Source organism: Bombina bombina, unplaced genomic scaffold, assembly GCF_027579735.1.
Source record: "Bombina bombina isolate aBomBom1 unplaced genomic scaffold, aBomBom1.pri scaffold_691, whole genome shotgun sequence".
Lineage (NCBI taxonomy): Eukaryota > Metazoa > Chordata > Amphibia > Anura > Bombinatoridae > Bombina > Bombina bombina.
In genome coordinates this window covers 125,982-147,637 of record NW_026511397.1, presented here as the reverse complement: position 1 = coordinate 147,637, position 21,656 = coordinate 125,982, and the positions used below count along the sequence as shown (strand labels likewise).

The window sequence follows — 21,656 nt, the reverse complement described above, 5'->3', positions numbered from 1 at the left end:
AGGTGGAGGGAGCAGTCTCTACCCTAGCGAAGAGTACAACTATCCCGGCCGAGGACAGTTGTGCTTTTCTAGATCCAATGGACAAAAAATTAGAGGGTTACATTAAGAAAATGTTTATTCAACAAGGTTTTATTCTCCAGCCTCTTGCATGCATTGCCCCAGTCACTGCTGCTGCGGCTTTCTGGTTTGAGTCTCTAGAAGAGGCTCTACAGGTAGAAACCCCGTTGGATGATATCCTTGACAAGCTTAAAGCTCTTAAGCTAGCCAATTTATTTGTTTCTGACGCCGTTGTTCATTTAACCAAGCTAACGGCTAAAAACTCAGGTTTTGCTATTCAGGCGCATAGGGCGCTATGGCTTAAATCCTGGTCAGCTGACCTTACTTCAAAGTCTAAGCTTCTCAACATTCCCTTCAAGGGGCAGACCCTATTCAGGCCTGGACTGAAGGAGATCATTTCTGATATTACTGGAGGAAAAGGTCACGCCCTTCCTCAGGATAGGTCCAACAAATTAAGGACCAAACAGACTAATTTTCGTTCCTTTCGAAACTTCAAGAGTGGCGCAGCTTCAACTTCCTCTAATACAAAACAAGAGGGAAATTTTGCCCAGTCCAAGCCGGTCTGGAGACCTAACCAGGCTTGGAACAAAGGAAAGCAGGCCAAAAAACCTGCTGCTGCCTCTAAAACAGCATGAAGGATCAGCCCCCGATCCGGAAACAGATCTAGTAGGGGGCAGACTTTCTCTCTTCGCCCAGGCTTGGGCAAGAGATGTCCAGGATCCCTGGACATTGGAAATCGTGTCCCAGGGATATCTTCTGGACTTCAAAGCTTCTTCCCCAAAAGGGAGGTTTCATCTCTCACAATTATCTGCAAAACAGATAAAGAGAGAGGCATTCTTACATTGTGTTCAAGACCTCCTAGTTATGGGAGTGATCCACCCAGTTCCAAAGGAGGAACAGGGGCAAGGCTTCTATTAAAATCTGTTTGTAGTTCCCAAGAAAGAGGGAACCTTCAGACCAATCTTAGATCTCAAGATCCTAAACAAAATTCTCAGGGTCCCATCCTTCAAGATGAAGACTATTCGAACCATCCTACCTATGATCCAGGAGGGTCAATATATGACTACCGTGGACTTAAAGGATCCTTATCTTCACATTCTGATACACAGAGATCATCATCGGTTTCTCAGGTTCGCCTTCCTAGACAGGCATTACCAGTTGTGGCTCTTCCCTTTGGGTTAGCTACAGAACCCAGAATCTTTACGAAGTTTCTAGGGTCACTCCTAGCTGTCCTAAGGCCACGGGGTATAGCAGTAGCCCCTTACCTAGACGACATTGTGATACAGGCGTCGAATTTTCAAATCGCCAAGTCCCATACGGACATTGTTCTGGCATTCCTGAGGTCTCATGGGTGGAAAGTGAACGAAGAAAAGAGTTCTCTATCCCCTCTCAAAAGAGTTTCCTTCCTAGGAACTCTGATAGATTCTGTAGAAATGAAGATTTACCTGACAGAGGCCAGGTTGTCAAAACTTCTAAATTCCTGCCGTGTTCTTTATGCTACTTCTCGCCCTTCAGTGGCTCAGTGTATGGAAGTAATCGGCTTAATGGTAGCGGCAATGGACATAGTGCCGTTTGCCCGCCTACATCTCAGACCGCTGCAACTTTGCATGCTCAGTCAGTGGAATGGGGATTACACAGATTTGTCCCCTCTACTAAATCTGGATCAAGAGACCAGGGATTCTCTTCTCTGGTGGCTATCTCGGGTCCATCTGTCCAAAGGTATGACCTTCCGCAGGCCAGATTGGACAATAGTAATGACAGATGCCAGCCTTCTGGGCTGGGGTGCAGTCTGGAACTCCCTGAAGGCTCAGGGCTCGTGGACTCAGGAGGAGGCACTCCTTTCGATAAACATTCTGGAACTAAGAGTGATATTCAATGCTCCTCAGGCTTGGCCTCAGCTTGCTGCGGTCAGGTTAATCAGATTTCAGTCGGACAATATCACGACTGTAGCCTACATCAACCATCAAGGGGGAACAAGGAGTTCCCTAGCAATGTTGGAGGTTTCAAAAATAATTCTATGGGCAGAGGTTCACTCTTGCCATCTATCAGCTATCCATATCCCAGGAGTAGAGAACTGGGAGGCGGATTTTCTAAGTCGGCAGACTTTTCATCCGGGGGAGTGGGAACTCCATCCGGAGGTATTTGCTCAGTTGATTCAACTTTGGGGTAAACCAGAACTGGATCTCATGGCGTCTCGTCAGAACGCCAAGCTTCCTTGTTACGGATCCAGATCCAGGGATCCCAAGGCAGCGCTGATAGATGCTCTAGCAGCGCCTTGGTCCTTCAACCTAGCTTATGTGTTTCCACTGTTTCCTCTGCTCCCTCGTCTGATTGCCAAGATCAAGCAGGAGAGAGCTTTGATGATTTTGATAGCACCTGCGTGGCCACGCAGGACTTGGTATGCAGATCTGGTGGACATGTCATCACCTTCCACCTTGGACTCTGCCGCTGAGGCAGAATCTTCTACTTCAGGGTCCTTTCAACCATCCAAATCTAATTTCTCTGCGTCTGACTGCTTGGAGATTGAACGCTTGATTTTATCAAAGTGTGGTTTCTCTGAGTCGGTCATTGATACCTTAATTCAGGCTCGAAAACCGGTCACCAGGAAAATCTATAATAAGATATGGTGTATATATCTTCATTGGTGTGAATCCAAAGGTTACTCATGGAGTAAGGTCAGGATTCCTAGGATATTATCTTTTCTCCAAGAGAAGGGATTGTCAGCTAGTTCCTTAAAGGGACAGATTTCTGCTCTGTCTATTCTTTTGCACAAGCGTCTGGCTGATACTCCAGACGTTCAGGCGTTTTGTCAGGCTTTAGTTAGAATCAAGCCTGTGTTTAAACCTGTTGCTCTGCCATGGAGTTTAAATTTGGTTCTTAAGGTTCTGCAAGGGGTTCCGTTTGAACCTTTGCATTCCATAGATATTAAACTTTTATCTTGGAAAGTTCTGTTTTTAGTAGCTATCTCCTCGGCTCGAAGAGTTTCGGAGTTATCTGCTTTACAATGTGATTCCCCTTATCTCATTTTCCATGCAGATAAGATAGTGTTACGTACCAAACCTGGTTTTCTTCCTAAGGTGGTATCTAACAAAAATATCAATCAGGAGATTGTTGTTCCTTCACTATGTCCTAATCCTTCTTCAAAGAAGGAACGTCTTTTACACAATCTTGATGTGGTTCATGCTTTAAAATTTTATTTACAAGCTACGAAGGATTTTCGTCAAACATCTGCTTTGTTTGTGGTCTACTCTGGACAGAGGAGAGGCCAAAAGGCTTCGGCAACTTCTCTTTCTTTTTGGCTAAGAAGTATAATCCGCTTAGCTTATGAGACTGCTGGCCAGAAGCCTCCTGAAAGAATTACAGCTCATTCCACTAGAGTGGTAGCTTCCACATGGGCTTTTAAGAATGAGGCTTCTGTTGAACAGATTTGTAAGGCGGCGACTTGGTCTTCGCTTCATACTTTTTCTAAATTCTACAAATTTGATACTTTTGCTTCTTCAGAGGCTATTTTTGGGAGAAAGGTCTTACAGGCAGTGGTGCCTTCCGTTTAAGCGCCTGCCTTGTCCCTCCCTTCATCCGTGTCCTATAGCTTTGGTATTGGTATCCCACAAGTAATGGATGAATCCGTGGACTGGATACACCTTACAAGAGAAAACAAAATTTATGCTTACCTGATAAATTTATTTCTCTTGGGGTGTATCCGGTCCACGGCCCGCCCCGTCATTTTAAGGCAGATTTTTTTTATTTTTAAACTACAGTCACCACTGCACCCTATAGTTTCTCCTTTCTCTTGCTCGTCTTCGGTCGAATGATTGGGAGTGGCAGTTAGGGGAGGAGCTATATAGACAGCTCTGTTGTGGGTGTCCTCTTGAAGCTTCCTGTTGGGAAGGAGAATATCCCACAAGTAATGGATGAATCCGTTCACTGGATACACCACAAGAGAAATAAATTTATCAGGTAAGCATAAATTTTGTTATCACACATTAGTCATGCATACATCTGTACAATGTTGCCTTCTCAGGCAGTCAAGGAGTTAATAGCAAGATTAAGTTATTAACTATGTTTTGCAGAGCCAAGCGTTCCAAAAATCAAGACTCAGTCAGCAGTAGAACTGAACATAATAAAGTGCTAAACTCTCTGCCCATTGCCTGGCACAAAGCTGGAGGCTTAAACTGACAAGAAGGGCCTGGTAAGGTCACTGTATCCTTGCTGCAAAATAACACAAAAATGTGAAATAATAGATAGAGAAGGAGGGGGCTGGGAAGGGTTGTTTTGCGGCATTAAAATTGTGGCTTTGGGTGCATTTTTTCTTTTGCTGTATTTTTTGTTGCTGGTTATCAATTTTAGTTTTTATGAGTTGCAATCTGCTTGGTGAGATCTACCATATGTTCTGAGCGATTTCAACATGACAGCTTATAGATTTACACCCATAAAAATTGCTAAATGAGCTTGATTTATGGGAGGTTGGTATTTCAAATAGAAGACAACCCACCCCCCATGTTCCCTTCTCTTTTGTGCCCTCTGCCATACTCATTTTGTTTCCTGTAGATATTTTATTTCTTTGTCCCAAACGATTTAACCCTTTCAGCGTGATTCACTTTAAAATCGTCCTTTTCTACATGTCCTGCTGCTTTTGTCAGTTTTCTGATGTATAGGTAAAGGTGTATCCATCATCCCATCACAGAAGTTACTGGATTTAGAAGTAAACCCACTTACGGCTAACGTTGCAAAACACAAATTTGTTGTTAAAGGTAAAATATTTAGCAATTCCTTATTATTTCAGCCCCAGTGCCAGATGTTCCTAAGATAAAGCAGACAGCAATCTAAGGATTCCCAAGCTGAATATTTAAAAGATGAATTATTTCAATGCACTCTACATTTTCCTACATTTTGTAAGATGGACACATTCAGTCTTGGGGTCAATTTATTATAGTGCGAGCGGACATGATACAATGTAGCGTATCAAGTCCGCCGCACAACGATAAATGCCGACAGCATACGCTGTCGGCATTTATCATTACACAAGCAGTTCTTGTGAACTGCTTGTGCAATGCCGCCCCCTGCAGATTTGCGGCCAAAAGCAGACGGACAAGTTATGGAGCAGCGGTCTTTAGACCGCTGCATCATAACTGCTGTTTCCGGCGCTCGCGCGGAAACAGGGACATCCGGAGTTTTAAAATTTGGCCCCTATGTTTTGTGTGCTAGTAAAACAGGTATTTTAGAAATATGGATAACATATTCTAAAATGAGGTGATACAGGATTTTAGAGGGAAAATTAAGTTTAATCAGGTTGGACAGAAAGGCTTAAAAGGGTAATTAAACAAAAAATAATCTACCAACAACATGAAAGAGCACTATTTAAAAGCATATTTTGCAGCATGAAACAAGGCTATGTAAAAGTAGGGACAAGTACTTGTGATCTGAGGAGTACAAGCATCTTTCATTAGCAATAAAGAGGGTCAACTTTAAGGAAAAACAGATCAGAACTAAGGGGTGGGCCTGATTTTATATTTCATTGTGCAGGTGACTATGCTGTGGGAGTAAAAGTAGGTCAGAGCTAAGATGCATAGCAGGGTCTAATTTGCGTTTAAGGTGGTTTCATGCTGGGTGGGGGAAACAAATCAGATGGTGAATCTGATTTGTAAAGGTTCTATGGGTCAGATAGAGGGTAAATGCTTCAGCATAACTATCTTTGGAGGATGTGAAGATTTTATTGGGAAATGGTCACACCATCAGCTATAATAGTTGATCTTTAGAGGATATACATCTTTTATTTATGTTTCATCTAAGGAAAATAAATAATTATTTGGGGTAAGGCATATAGGTTTATTAATTATATTGAGTGATCCTTGGGATCTCATGGGCAGGTTTTACTTTATATATGAATTAATTTATTTATTTGAACCCATCAAATAATTTTAGCTATTATAAACACAAAATCAGTTTTGATATACCTTACACATCTGTAGATGTTGATCTTCCGACACCAACAGACCAAGATTGTTCTGTACAGTGGCCTCCATGTCTAGCAACCAGTCCAGTGATTCTTGACAGTCAGCCTCCACCTCCTGTAGACTATGGGAAAACAAAAAAATAATTATTGCCTACAGAGAAAAAACAGATCACTATTATCTGTTTTGTAAGGTTGGAAGCTTATTTGCCCATATTAATATTGTCTTAGTCAGTATGTAGGGAGGGAGCATCAAATCAGTCTACCAGTCTGGATGACTACAATAGTCTGAGGAATGAAGCTGCTAATACCTTTCTGAGGTCTGGCTGCACTCAATAGGTGCCAGGTGAGAGTGTGGAGGATCCTTGGAGTACTGCTCACTGCTCAGCTGCAGAGACATCTGGGATACAGCATCTCTTTGCGCTTCTAAAAAGGTGGGAGTGCCGTTTGCCTGCAAAGAGGAAGTGAGAACACAGATTTAACATTGATCTCTGAGCACAGTATTTAAAGGGATAGTCTACACGAGATTTTGTTATTGTTTTAAAAGATAGATAATCCCTTTATTACCCATTCTCTAGTTTTGCATAACCAACACAGTTATATAAATACACTTTTTACCTCTGTGATTATTTTGTATCTAAGCCTCTGCAAACTGCCCCCTTATTTCAGTTCTTTTGACAGACATGGGGCGCGATCCGATATACGGCGCAGGTTTTGGCGCAAGCGTGGAAACCTGCACCGCCCGTAGTTTCAGCTCACAACTCAAACTATCTCATATACGGCGCCGCCAGATGCTAAAGTGCCGTAAGTCTGACAAACTAGCGATGTCCAGAAATCTGCGTAAGTACAAATTTCTGGAGTCGCCAGTGACTTACGGCACTTTAGAAACTGCCGCCGCATAAAAAAACTGACTAAGTTATAAAATCACCTGTACTGTCTAACACGCCTCCCAAACATAGCCCGTCATGTATACCCCTCTATCCGCAATCCCCCCTCTCACTCCTAATAATAAATATATTAACCCGTAAACCGCCGCTCCCGGACCCCGCCGCCACCTATATTAAATGTATTAACCCCTAATCTAATCCCCCTACACCGCCGCCACCTATTTAAACTATATTACCCCCTAATATGATCCCCCTACACCGCCGCCACCTATTTAAACTATATTACCCCCTAATATGATCCCCCTACACCGCCGCCACCTATATTAAATGTATTAACCCCTAATCTAATCCCCCTACACCGCCGCCACCTATAATAAATGTATTACCCCCTAAAATACTAAAATGCCCCTACCCTAAACTAAATTAAAAATAGCCCTGAAAAGGGCTTTTTGCATGACATTGCCCCAAAGTAACCAGCTCTATTACCAGCCCTTAAAAGGGCCTTTTGCGGGGCATTGCCCCAAAGTAACCAGCTCTATTACCAGCCCTTAAAAGGGCCTTTTGCGGGGCATTGCCCCAAAGTAACCAGCTCTATTACCAGCCCTTAAAAGGGCTTTTTGCGGGGCATTGACACAAAGTAATCAGCTCTTTTGCCTGTAATCTAATCCCCCTACACCGCCGCCACCTATAATATATGTATTACCCCCTAATCTAATCCCCCTACACCGCCGCCACCTATATTAAATATATTAACCCCTAATCTGACCCCCCTACACCTATATTAACTATATTAACCCTAATTATATTAGGGTTAATATAGATAATATAGTTATTATATTATATATATTAACTATATTAACCTTATCTAACTCTAACACCCCTAACTTAATTATTATTAAAATAAATCTAAATAATATTAATAATATTAACTAAATTATTCCTATTTAAAACTAATTACTTACCTATAAAATAAACCCTAAGATAGCTACAATATAATTAATAATTACATTGTAGCTATTTTAGGGTTTATATTTATTTTACAGGTAACTTGGTATTTATTTTAACTAGGTACAATAGCTATTAAATAGTTAATAACTATTTAATAGCTACCTAGTTAAAATAATTACCAATTTACCTGTAAAATAAATCCTAACCTAAGTTACAAATACACCTACACTATCAATAAATTAATTAAATAAACTACAAATATCTAAACTAAAATACAATTAAATACACTAAACTAAATTACAAAAACAAACACTAAATTACAAAAAATAAAAAAAGATTACAAGATTTTTAAGCTAATTACACCTATTATAAGCCCCCTAATAAAATAACAAAGCCCCCCAAAATAAAAAATTCCCTACCCTAATCTAAATTACAAAAGCAATCAGCTCTATTACCACTGATTAGAATAGCCAATAGAATTACAGTAGCTCTTATTCTATTGGCCATTCAAATCAGCCAATAGAATTAAAGTAGCTCGCATCCGATTGGCTGATTTGAATTTGAAGGCTCAAATCAGCCAATAGGAATTCAAGGGACGCCATTTTTAATTGCGTACCTTGAATTCCTATTCAGTGTATGGCGACGATCGTATGAAGAGGATCCTCCACGCTCCGGCTCCGGTCTTCAGTTCCAGCGGTCTTCAGTTCCAGCGTCGCCGATCTTCAGTTCCAGCATCGCCGGTCTTCAGTTCCAGATGGACGGTCTTCAGCTCCGTGGTCATCGGTCTTCAACTCCTCCGCTCCGTGCCGGCTGGATCCTGGAAGAAGAAGAGGTCGCTGCCTGGAAGAAGACTTCTCCGCCTGGAACAGGACCTTCTCTGCCGGTCTTCAGGACAGGTAAGGAGCACTTGGGGGTTAGACTAAGGTTTTTTAAGGGGGGATTAGGTGGGTTAGAGTAGGGGTATGTGGGTGGTGGGTTGTAATGGGGGGGTTGTTGTTTTTTTTACAGGTAAAAGAGCCGATTACTTTGGGGCAATGCCCCACAAAAGGCCCTTTTAAGGGCTGGTAATAGAACTGATTACTTTTGTAATTTAGATTAGGGTAGGGAATTTTTTTTATTTTGGGGGGCTTTGTTATTTTATTAGGGGGGTTAGAATAGGTGTAATTAGCTTAAAAATCTTGCAATCATTTTTTTATTTTTTTGTAATTTAGTGTTGTTGTTTTTTTGTAATTTAGCTTAGTGTATTTAATTGTATTTTAGTTTAGATATTTGTAGTTTATTTAATTAATTTATTGATAGTGTAGGTGTATTTGTAAATTAGGTTAGGATTTATTTTACAGGTAAATTGGTAATTATTTTAACTAGGTAGCTATTAAATAGTTATTAACTATTTAATAGCTATTGTACCTAGTTAAAATAAATACCAAGTTACCTGTAAAATAAATATAAACCTTAAAATAGCTACAATGTAATTATTAATTATATTGTAGCTATCTTAGGGTTTATTTTATAGGTAAGTATTTAGTTTTAAATAGGAATAATTTAGTTAATATTATTAATATTATTTAGATTTATTTTAATAATAATTAAGTTAGGGGTGTTAGAGTTAGATATGGTTAATATAGTTAATATATATATAATATAACTATATTAACTATATTAACCCTAATATAATTAGGGTTAATATAGGTGGCGGCGGTGTAGGGGGGTCAGATTAGGGGGTAATACATTTATTATAGGTGGCGGTGGTGTAGGGGGATTAGATTACAGGCAAAAGAGCTGATTACTTTGTGTCAATGCCCCGCAAAAAGCCCTTTTAAGGGCTGGTAAAAGAGCTGGTTACTTTGGGGCAATGCTCCGCAAAAGGCCCTTTTAAGGGCTGGTAATAGAGCTGGTTACTTTTGGGCAATGCCATGCAAAAGGCCCTTTTCAGGGCTATTTGTAGGGTTAGACTTAGGTTTAGTGGTAGGGAAATTTTAGTATTTTAGGGGTTAATAAATTTAATATAGGTGGCGGCGGTGTAGGGGGATTAGATTAGGGGTTAATAATTTTAATATAGGTGGCGGCGGTGTAGGGCGATCATATTAGGGGGTAATATAGTTTAAATAGGTGGCGGCGGTGTAGGGGGATCATATTAGTGGGTAATATAGTTTAAATAGGTGGCGGCGGTGTAGGGGGATTAGATTACAGGCAAAAGAGCTGATTACTTTGTGACAATGCCCCGCAAAAAGCCCTTTTAAGGGCTGGTAAAAGAGCTGGTTACTTTGGGGCAATGTCACGCAAAAAGCCCTTTTCAGGGCTATTTTTAATTTAGTTTAGGGTAGGGGCATTTTAGTATTTTAGGGGGTAATACATTTATTATAGGTGGCGGCGGTGTAGGGGGATTAGATTAGGGGTTAATACATTTAATATAGGTGGCGGCGGTGTAGGGGGATTAGATTAGGGGGTAATATAGTTAAAATAGATGGCGGCGGTGTAGGGGGCTCACATTAGGGCGTAATAATTTTAATATAGATGGCGGCGGCGGTGTAAGGGGATTACATTAGCGGTTAATAATTTTAATGTAGGTGGCGGCGGTGTATGAGGATCACATTGGGGGTTAGACATTTAATGTAGGTGGCGGCGGGGTCTGGGAGCGGCGTTTTAGGGGTTAAACACTTTATTAGGGATGCAGCGGGGGATCGCGGTTGACAGTTAGATAGACATTGCGCATGCGTTAGGTTTTATTTTGCAGTTCGCGGTTGACAGGTAGATAGACACTGCGCATGCGTTAGGTTTTATTTTGCAGCCAGTTTAGGGAGCTACGGGGCTCCAATACAAAGCGTAAGGCTTACTACGCCTGCAATTTGTGGCAAGGTGAAAATGGAGAAAGATTTCTCCATTTTTGCCACGTAAGTTCTTACGCTGTATATTGGATACCAAACTGCGCTGGTTTGGTATACCTGTCTATGGGCCAAAAAACTACGGTCGAAGGCAGAAATATACGAGCGTAACTTCTATGTTATGCCGTATATGTGATACCAAACCAGCGCAAATTTTGGCGTTGCAGGCTTTTGCGGGCAACGATTTATATTGGATCGGGCCCATGCATTTTAGCAAATCAGTGCTGGCTCCCTGGAACTTCACGTGCGTGAGCACAGTGTTATCTATATGACACACATGAACTAACACCCTCTAGTGGTGAAAAACTGTGAAAATGCCCTGAGGGAAGAGGTGGCCTTCAAGAAATTAGCATATGAACCTCCTAGGTTTAGCTTTCAACTAAGAATACCAAGAGAACAAAGCAAAATTGGTGATAAAAGTAAATTGGAAAATTGTTTAAAATTACATGCCCTATCTGAATCATGAAGGTTTATTTTGGACTTGACTGTCCTTTTTTTTATCAAAATCTGGAAAACACAAAAAGACCCTAAAAATTGATTTCAAATTTGTTTTCCATCCTAGAAAACTACAAATTCTGAGGAGGTAAACAGAAACCTTAAAAGGACATCAAACTAAAATTCAATCCCCATAAAATATCTAATTAAACACAACTTAAATAATATAAGGCTAGATTACAAGTGCCAAGCTAACGTATTAAAATATCGGGTCAGTATTAACTTGAGTGCGTATTACAAGTTGAAAGTAAATGTGACTGCAAGAGCACAAACTAAATTTGTGCTTGTCTGGTTAGCGTGACTGATGACCTCGCATAAAGAGTTAGGGCTAAACTTACAGTTTCCTTAAACACTACATAAATACATTAAAATTAACAGTTATACTCATATATACACTATTTAATACAAATTATTTTTTTTATAAATATTAAACAAAAGGTATATGGTATTTGAATGGAAAGGGCTATAATGTATATATACATATGTATATATGTATATATATATATATATATATATATATATATATATATGATACAAAAAGTCCAGCACTCACTATGCTAAATAGTCGTTGGGGTGCAACCCAAAATATAGACAAAAAATGGTTCAAAGAGAGCACTCGCCGTGAATCAAAGTGAATGTTTTAATCCAGTATGTAAACGTTTTCGGGGAGTGTCCCCGTCATCAGACAAGTGAAAAAGAAAGGCCACTTGTCTGATGACGGGGTCACTCCCCGAAAACGTTTACATACTGGATTAAAAGATTCACTTTGATTCACGGCGAGTGCTCTCTTTGGACTATTTTTTTTATATATATATGTACCACTGCTTGAAGAAGGTGTCTTCCAGAAACTGGCAGTAGGACTGGGAGTTGAGCTTGACTCCATCCTCAACCCGAAAAGGCCCCACAAGCTCATCTTAGATGATACCAGCCCAAACCAGTACTCCACCTCCACCTTGCTGGCGTCTGAGTCGGACTGGAGCTCTCTGCCCTTTACCAATCCAGCCACGGGCCCATCCATCTGGCCCATCAAGACTCACTCTCATTTCATCAGTCCATAAAACCTTAGAAAAATCAGTCTTGAGATATTTCTTGGCCCAGTCTTGACGTTTCAGCTTGTGTGTCTTGTTCAGTGGTGGTCGTCTTTCAGCCTTTCTTACCTTGGCCATGTCTCTGAGTATTGCACACCTTGTGCTTTTGGGCACTCCAGTGATGTTGCAGCTCTGAAATATGGCCAAACTGGTGGCAAGTGGCATCTTGGCAGCTGCACGCTTGACTTTTCTCAGTTCATGGGCAGTTATTTTGCGCCTTGGTTTTTCCACACGCTTCTTGCGACCCTGTTGACTATTTTGAATGAAACGCTTGATTGTTCGATGATCACGCTTCAGAAGCTTTGCAATTTTAAGAGTGCTGCATCCCTCTGCAAGATATCTCACTATTTTTGACTTTTCTGAGCCTGTTAAGTCCTTCTTTTGACCCATTTTGCCAAAGGAAAGGAAGTTGCCTAATAATTATGCACACCTGATATAGGGTGTTGATGTCATTAGACCACACCCCTTCTCATTACAGAGATGTACATCACCTAATATGCTTAATTGGTAGTAGGCTTTCGAGCCTATACAGCTTGGAGTAAGACAACATGCATAAAGAGGATGATGTGGTCAAAATACTCATTTGCCTAATAATTCTGCACTCCCTGTATATATATATATATATATATATATATATATATAAATGAATATATATTTAACAAAAAATACATCATATATATATATATATAATTATATATTTAAAAATAAAAAGAACAATTGGAAGAACATTAGAATGTAAAATATTCATAACTAACTGAGTTTCGCTGTCGGTTTTACTGTCGGGTTAGCGTGCAGTCGATAAGTGTTAGTTTTTTTCCAGTTTGTGCTCTCCATTGAAGTCTATGGGGAGAAAAGTTAGAGTGGTCATGGCATGCTTAGTCCTGAAGTTAGCTCACTCACGCGCAAACATTTTACTTGAAATACACTTGCTAACCCATGTCTATTCAATGTTTTTTTTTGCTTGTTTTTCTTGTAATTTGCTTTGTAAATTGTGGACATAAAAGTGTATTGAAAATGTATGATGTCCTCATTTTCCAGTATGTTATCCTATAACATGAGAAGGTGAAGCATAAAGATTTGTAATTATTTAGACACCAATGAATTGTTACCCCTCATTATAATACCATCCCACCCTATGCTCTACAACATGGAATAAAATGTATTCTTTTCACAGATTACATTACAATTGACACTTGTTATGTATTGTATGATTTTATGAACACACAGTGTTATGTTTCATTGAAAGAAATATGGTAACATTTAGTGCTTTGCACAGAATATCACTAATACTTTCATTTAAGAGGAAGGCAGATGGGAAGATTTGGCAGGGAGTTCTTATTCATTTATATAGTTTAAAAATTGACCTTGAATACTCAATGTTATAGCAGTAGCATTGGGGCATGTTATAATTATAACAAAATATAGAGTGTGGTATACACCAATATATACCACACTCATAGGGGGCGCTTCCTGGAAGCTAAAACACAAAAACATAAAAAATCATGTAATCAAAAAATGGTTGTATATAATTAACAAATACAAATGAAAGTCCAAACAAACAATCATGAAAGGTGGTGCAAATCGAAAATGGCAGCTCTCTGTCATAGGACGGTCAACCTGATGTATCGGGGTCTAAGGGAAGAAGGAAACAGAGGCGCCAAACATGGCCTAGTATCGCCAAGGCACTTAAAAACCAAACCAACAGATGAAATATACTCACAAGTGAGGTGCACCCATATGGTGCTGTTGAAACAGACTAGAACTAAAGCAGTGGTCCAGCACACTGATCCCCGCCTGAGGAAACAGCCCTTAGGTGGCTGAGAAACGCGTTGCTTGTTTTAATAAAGTCTTTTAATTATACACTTGCTGCAATTTAGTTTGTGCTATTGCTCGGGATTCATAATCTCTCTAGCTTCTTTTGGGAACTTATTCCTGGGACCGCTGCTGTCCTGCCTTCGGGAGTCTTACAGTCCACTGGGTGGCTGAGAGGTCCCAGTATTGCTGATATTGCACCTGGAGGTGCTCTGCTTCTTGTAAGTGCAACCTTACAGTCATATATCTCTTTGGTCCAAACGGTACTGAGCTATGTCTGTGTGCTCCTCTTGTTCCTCCAGGCATTAACCAACGGACCCTCTTAAGGACACTTTTGGATCTGGAACTGTGCTGGCAGGATCAGTGTGCTGGACCACTGCTTTAGTTCCAGTCTGTTTCAACAGCATTATATATGGGTGCACCTCACTTGTGAGTATATTTCATCTGTTGGTTTGGTTTTTAAGTGCCTTGGCGATACTAGGCCATGTTTGGCGCCTCTGTTTCCTTCTTCCCTTAGAGCATGTTATAATTATGTTGAAAGTTAAAGGAATATGAAACCCAGCATTTTTATTTCACGATTCAGGTAGAACATACAATTTTAAACAACTTTCCAATTTACCTAGATTATCTACCTTGCTTAGTTCTCTTGGTATCCTTTGCTGAAAAGCTCAGGAGCTAGGAGCTAGCTACTGATTGGTGGCTGCACATATGTCTATTGTCATTGGCTTACTGATGTGTTCAGCTAGCTCCCAGAAATGCATTGCTGCTCTATCAATAAAGAATAAAAAAGAATTAAGCAAAAATTATAATAGAAGTAAATTGAAAAGTTGTTTTAAAATGTATGTTCTATCTGAATCATAAAATAAAAATGTGGGGTCCCTTCATGTCCCTTTAATTATGCGACATATATAAATACTGACAACACTGTTTGGGTGCATGGGTGTGTTTCATGCTCATATATTGCCTCTAGAACCATAGTGCTAACTGGTACAAAACCCTTGATCTTAGTAGAACCCCTAGCCTGAATAAATTAAGAAAGAAGCTTTGACCCTCTCACTGTAGCCTTTTTTAAACTGTATGGGCGTATCTACTTCTGAGCACTGTTGGACACCATACATGCAGAACTGCAGGGTTGTGCATTAAAGGGACACTGAACCCAAATTATTTCTTTTGTGATTCAGATAGAGCATGCAATTTTAAGCAACTTTCTAATTTACTCCTATTGTCAAATTGTCTTCATTCTCTTGGTATCTTTATTTGAAATGCAAGAATGTAAGTTTAGATGCCGGCCCATTTTTGGTGAACAATCTGGGTTGTTCTTGCTGATTGGTGGATAAATTCACCCACCAATAAACAAGTGCTTTCCATGGTCTGAACCAAAAAAATAGCTTAAATGCCTTCTTTTTCAAATAAAGAAAGCAAGAGAACGAAGAAAAATTGATAATAGGTGTAAATTAGAAAGTTGCTTAAAATTGCATGTTCTATCTGAATCACAAAAGAAAAAATTTGGGTTCAGTGTCCCTATAAAGGGACAGTCTAGTCAAAATTAAACTTTCATGATTCAGATAGGGCATGCAATTTTAAACAACTTTCCATTTTACTTTTTATAATCACATTTGCTTTGTGCTCTGAACAAAGCTAAACCTAGGTAGGCTCAAACTGATTTCTAAACCATTGAAAACTGCCTCTTATCTCAGTGCATTTTGACAGTTTTTCACAGTTAAACAGTGCTAGTTCATGTATGTCATATAGATAACATTGTGCTCACCCCCGTGGAGTTATTTAGGAGTCAGTACTGATTGACTTAAATGCATGTCTGTCAAAGGCACTGAGATAGGAGGGCAGTCTGCAAAAGCTTAGATACAAGGTAATCACAGAGGTAAGAAGTGTATTAATATTACAGTGTTCACTGTGCAAAAAAATAACAATTTTCAAGTAGACTGTCCCTTTTAATTTACCCCCTTACTCTCAGAGGTTCTTCTGGGGATCGCCCAGAGGGTTAAGGACCATGCTAGCCCTCAGAGGGTTCTCTTCTTCTCAACTATTTAGTGTGATCCTGCAGAGTATATAGGGTTAGAAATAAAATCAACATGCTAGGTTCTGCATTGATTACTACTGCTGCTGTACACTGTGTGGTCCAGTCCTGCTCTAGGGTGCACCTAGGGAATCAGGTCTTCCCCAATATTTGCAGAAATACTATAAGGTATTATGGGTCTATATGCATTCTTCTATATTTTCACTAGGGTTAATTTATATACCACTATTACAGTTACTCTACAATTGTATTGATAAATTTATTTGCATTTTGCAGATTGATATTTTTAAATTGATCCTTTTAAGCAAAATCAATACTGTAAGTAAATTGAATCTATAAATTGCTTTTGCAATCTGTTATACAGATTTTACAAGATGTTGCTAGGGTTGATACACCCATATCTAGATTTTACAAACAGATATAAATCCCTTTAAAAAGATAGTTGCTCATTTCAAAATTCGAAGTAACAAAATAATATAATCTGATTTAAATACAGACCAGCATTTGGGGATCCCTTCACGTTTGTTTAAGTAGTATTTGTCTTGACTTAAGTCAAAAAGACCTCTTTAGCAAATGATGGAAAATGTACCCTGGATTATAACAGGTACTTTATTCTAAAGGGACATGGGACTCAATCCACTTCCATCCGCAGGATAAGACAGTTGTTTCTGTCCACCTGATATACAAGGTGGCTAATGTCCTTTGTGGCTATTTTATATGTAGTTCATATATTTTATACATAAAAAATAAATGTCATTACATTACTGCAGTATAAAATCCGGTGTGCACTAACGCTAGAGGTATCACATCTCTACTCTACATGAGTAGCCTATTGGGAATTATGTTGTGTTACTGATTGTATACAGTATTACACTAACAAACCTTAGAGCCCTTTTAGGCTTGAAGATCATATTGCACCTTTTGGAATAATACTACTTTCCCATATTCCAGTTGGGACTTCAATACAGATAAAGTGTATCCTTTAATTTTTATATATATATATATATATATATATATATATATATATATATATATATATATATAATGAATTATATTTTCTATTTGATAACTTTTATTTGTACCTTTTAGGACCAAGCCTAAGGGTGACCATTCACAGGGTAGACATTTTGTTTTTTGCATAAATTGCATGAACTATGTAGAAACACGTAAGTTCCCCAAGAAGGTTAAATTCAAGCCTTTTAGAAACTCCTCCATCTATGTGAAATAAGAATTGATATTCAATATATTTACTATTTAAATCTCTTCCCTTAGCTATCAGCCTGACACAATTTTAGGGAACATGGCTTTCATATACCTAAGGGTACAAGAAACATTTTATTAGGCTTCACTCTTCAAGGATCTTCCTGACTTATCCTTATGGGGATGTTGTGAAGGGAAGAAACTTTTACGTTGTTCTTTAGAACCTTTTACACCCATTCTGCACAAATACATATTTATACCTATATATATATATATATATATATATATATATATATATATATATATATATATATATATATATATATATATTTATTATATATACAATTATATATAGGTATATATATATATATATATATATATATATATATATATATTTAGAAATACTTAGATCATTTTCCCCTAGGTGCAGAACATTGGAATGTGAAATATTTATAGTAAATACATAGTTTAAACCTTAATTAAATATGAATATTACATAAATATGTTTTTTCATGTTTTCATCTACTTAACTGCAATTGCACTTATATATATGTATTTGTGTGTTTATATGTGTACATATGTCTGTAAATACATATTTACACATATAAATACATATGTACACACACACACACACATATATATATATATATATACATACATATCCATCTTTCAACATGTGTATGTTTATATCTTAATGATAAAGTCATTTGCATGTTTTTTTCCTAACACCTGAGACCTCATATCTTTGAGCCCTTATATCTTTTGTGTGCAATATTTTTTTTGAATAATTTTTATTAGATAGTGTTATTATGAGTGTAACTTTTCTTTGTAATGTATTTTTGATGTGTTTTGTGGAACGTTTTGTTTCACAAAACAGTTAACCAGAGCTCTGAGTGTTAACTTCAAATGCGCTCAAGCGAACGCATTTACTTTCAACTTGTAATACGAGCGATAAATCTGACGTGCACAAACAACCGCGATAAACCTCTTTCTAGTCCTTATTATTCTAAAGAAGTGAGGTTTTTTTTTATTGTAGCCTTCAAATGGATGGACTTTGAAGGTCTCTTATATCGAAGCCACTACATTCAATCATTCTTGTATTCAAACCAGTTCAGTACATGACCACCATAGATCTGCAGGCTTGCCTTCATGTTCTTATCAATCCAGATAATTAAAAGTTCCTCCAGTTTATGGTTTCTCATTGGTACAGTCATTGTTTTAAGGATCTCTATTAAAGTTCACAAGTCATATCTGTGCACAATACACATTTTATTTTATTTATTTATTTATTATTTATTAATCTTGTACAACCCCAATTCTGAAAAAGTTGGGATAGTATGGAAAATGCAAAAAACAAACAACAAAAATCAGATGAAAATTCAATTCACCCTGTACTATATTGAAAACACATTATTAACACATTATTTTATGTTTTACTTTGTGAATTTAATGTATTTTTGAAAATATACACTCATTTGAAATCTGATTACTGCAACACACTCCAAAAAAGTTGGGACAATCGACTATTTACCACTGTGTATAATCACCTTTTCTTTTAATAACACTTATTAAGCATTTAGGTACTGAAGACACCAGTTGGTTAAGTTTAGCAAGCAGAATTTTCCCACATTCATCCATTATACATGTCATCAGCTGCGCAACTGTACGGAGCCTTCCTTGCCTTATTTTGGCTTCATAATGCGCCACAAATTCTTAATCGGAGACAGGTCAGGAGTGCAGGCAGGCCATGCTAGCACCCGCACTCTCTGCTTACGCAACCATGCGCTTGTAACCTGGGCAGAATGTGGTATGGCGTTGTCCTGCTGGAAAATGCAGGGACGACCCTGCAAAAGACGACGTCTTGATGGCAGCATATGTTGCTCCAAACGTCTACATAGCTTTCTGCATTAATGGTGCCCTTACAGATGTTCAAGTTACCCATGCCATGGGCACTGACACACTTCCCATACCATGACAGACGCTGGCTTTTGGACCTGGTGTTGTAAATCAGCATGAAAATAACATAGTATTTGCAACCTTGCTCTATTTATTCTTGTGAGGGCTGAATAAATAATTCTGTGTGCGCTCACACGTACATCTAAGGGAAAACTGTAAGAAACCAGATATCCGGTCACAGACAAGGCTCCTCCCATCTTTTCATTAGGAACAGTGGTAATTCCAAGTAAGTTCAAATTAGTTTATGTCTGTCTTCCATTTGTTCTGCTTCCGTAAATAATACAAGAAATAAGTGAAGACATGCAGAAGCAAATTATTCTTGCACTGACCTGTCCAGGAACAACTTGGCTCTCAGACCTGTGCTAAAGTTATAAGGCTCCATTTATGAAGCTGCTGCAGATGCAGGGACATTAGAGAACAACTACAGTAGCATGTTTACTACTGACCATGCTATTGCTTTTCCTACTGTAGCTGCAGCTCTCTTTAAATCAGTTCTCAAATGTAAACCATTACAGAAGCCAGCTGGTAAAGCTCTGCATCTTTCCACTGAGTGTTGCCATCTTGGTACCTACTGTATATATTTATTGTGTGACAGAAGCAGTGAGCTTTTTGACAGCTGTACCTTGCACTTTGGCTTTGCATATAACTATGTGTAGTATTTATGACCATATTGCTGAATGCAGTAACCAATATTACTACCAACTCACATAAACTCATTCAAGCCCTCTCTGGAAGCTGAGAGGCTAACTCTGGGTCTTTAGATTGGTATCATCCGCCATAACATTCTTCCCTCAGGATTCTTTAGTGATTAGATTTTGCAAGAAGAAATCACCAACTGAAACATTTAGGCTGCAAGGTTGTTACCTGAAATTCCCTGGCCCGGACATAGCTGCCAGATACGTCTATATATAATTGCCTTTTGTGTATGTGTTTGTGTATTGTATATGTCTGTGGAAATTTATGTTAATGCATGTGCTTAATGTGTGTGTCCATAAGTATCAGTTTGTGGTTATAGATTTGTTTTTGGCAGGTTGTATGCAGGATCACAACTTATACGTCACCTAAATCCTATTATCCTCAGTATACTATGTTTTACTGATTTCATTCTAAATATTTATTGCATCTATGGTGCTGTGGAACAATTTTGATATGTGTTAACAAAAAATATTGGTGCTGATTAAATCAAACAGTTGTCTGGATAAGCACAGATAAAATCACAGATACAGTAGATGTGTCCTGTGTACCCGCTGGTCAGATCCTGTCCTGGGGTTTTGCAGAACTCCTTAACTTTATTTTTCTTGTTTTTTTATTATTATTCAAAGCATTAACGGTAAACAGCTGGACGGCAGACTCGCACAGTCATCTATCCCACCAAGGACAGATGTTTTAAATAAAATGTTATTTACATTTGTTTAGATACTGAGGCCCGGTGTAGACTGCCGCCAACTAAGAGGATGCAGATTGTTATATTAAATTTCTCATCTTCCTCTAGAAGGGAAATATAAGATTTGTGCTCTATGCAGAGAGGAAATATATTTTTCTTCTGAACACTGAACAGCTGAATGTCAGGAGGGAGAACACAGAGCGACTAAATTGTGTGTGTGGGGGGGAAACAACTGTAAGAAGTGTGCTTTTGTGTGCAGGTATACTAAAGATGATAGACAGACAGAAAGATATAGACAGACACAGACAGATAGAGACAGACATACAGATAGATAGATAAATAGATATATATCATTGTTACGTAAATTCCATAATTCATAAATAACTAAGTGTGCAGTGCTGTGTAATGGACTAACATTTTATGTTACTGGATAAGCTTTTTGCAAGATATTCCCTCATTTGTTTGCTTGTGTATATCTTTATAGACCTCCCAACTGTCCCTATGTGAGAGGGCCAGTCCCTGATTCTGAGCTCTTTCCCTCTGTCCCTCTTTACAGAATTTAATTAGCCAAACCCATGGAACACCCACAAACTGCCTTACATGCCAACAGACCACCCACAATCCCGCCCACCATGATCACTTCCCTCCCAACACAGCTCCACCCACAAAGTGGTGACAGGCTCCTATCAACCTCCTGTTTGCACCTAGGGGAAATGTTGGGAGGTATGTAAATATGTTATGTATGCATATGCATGTGTATGTAAGTACGCACAATTTTATTTTCAGTGACGTTTCAGGGTCACTCACTCCTTCATCAGACCTTGTAAGTTCAGAGAGTGAAAATAAAATAATTAAAATGAATTAAAATGAGATAGTGTCTATTTGTGGGAGTGATTACCATAATTCCATAATAGTGCACCCTGTCTGCCTTGTGTGAGTGCTGATCCACTATGAATTGTGTG

General features: G+C 38.6%; 1 protein-coding gene across 1 annotated transcript in view; it reads right to left on the bottom strand.

The window, feature by feature from the left end:
• LOC128643729 (A-kinase anchor protein 6-like) overlaps positions 1 to 21,656 on the bottom strand; it is a 195,691-nt gene that overhangs the window by 66,987 nt on the left and 107,048 nt on the right. The window contains exons 5-6 of the mRNA XM_053696556.1: positions 6,319 to 6,458; positions 6,012 to 6,132 (exon numbers count right to left, since the gene is read on the bottom strand). Of these exons, the coding sequence (XP_053552531.1) occupies positions 6,012 to 6,132; positions 6,319 to 6,458 (261 nt within the window). The remainder of the gene's footprint in view (positions 1 to 6,011; positions 6,133 to 6,318; positions 6,459 to 21,656) is intronic.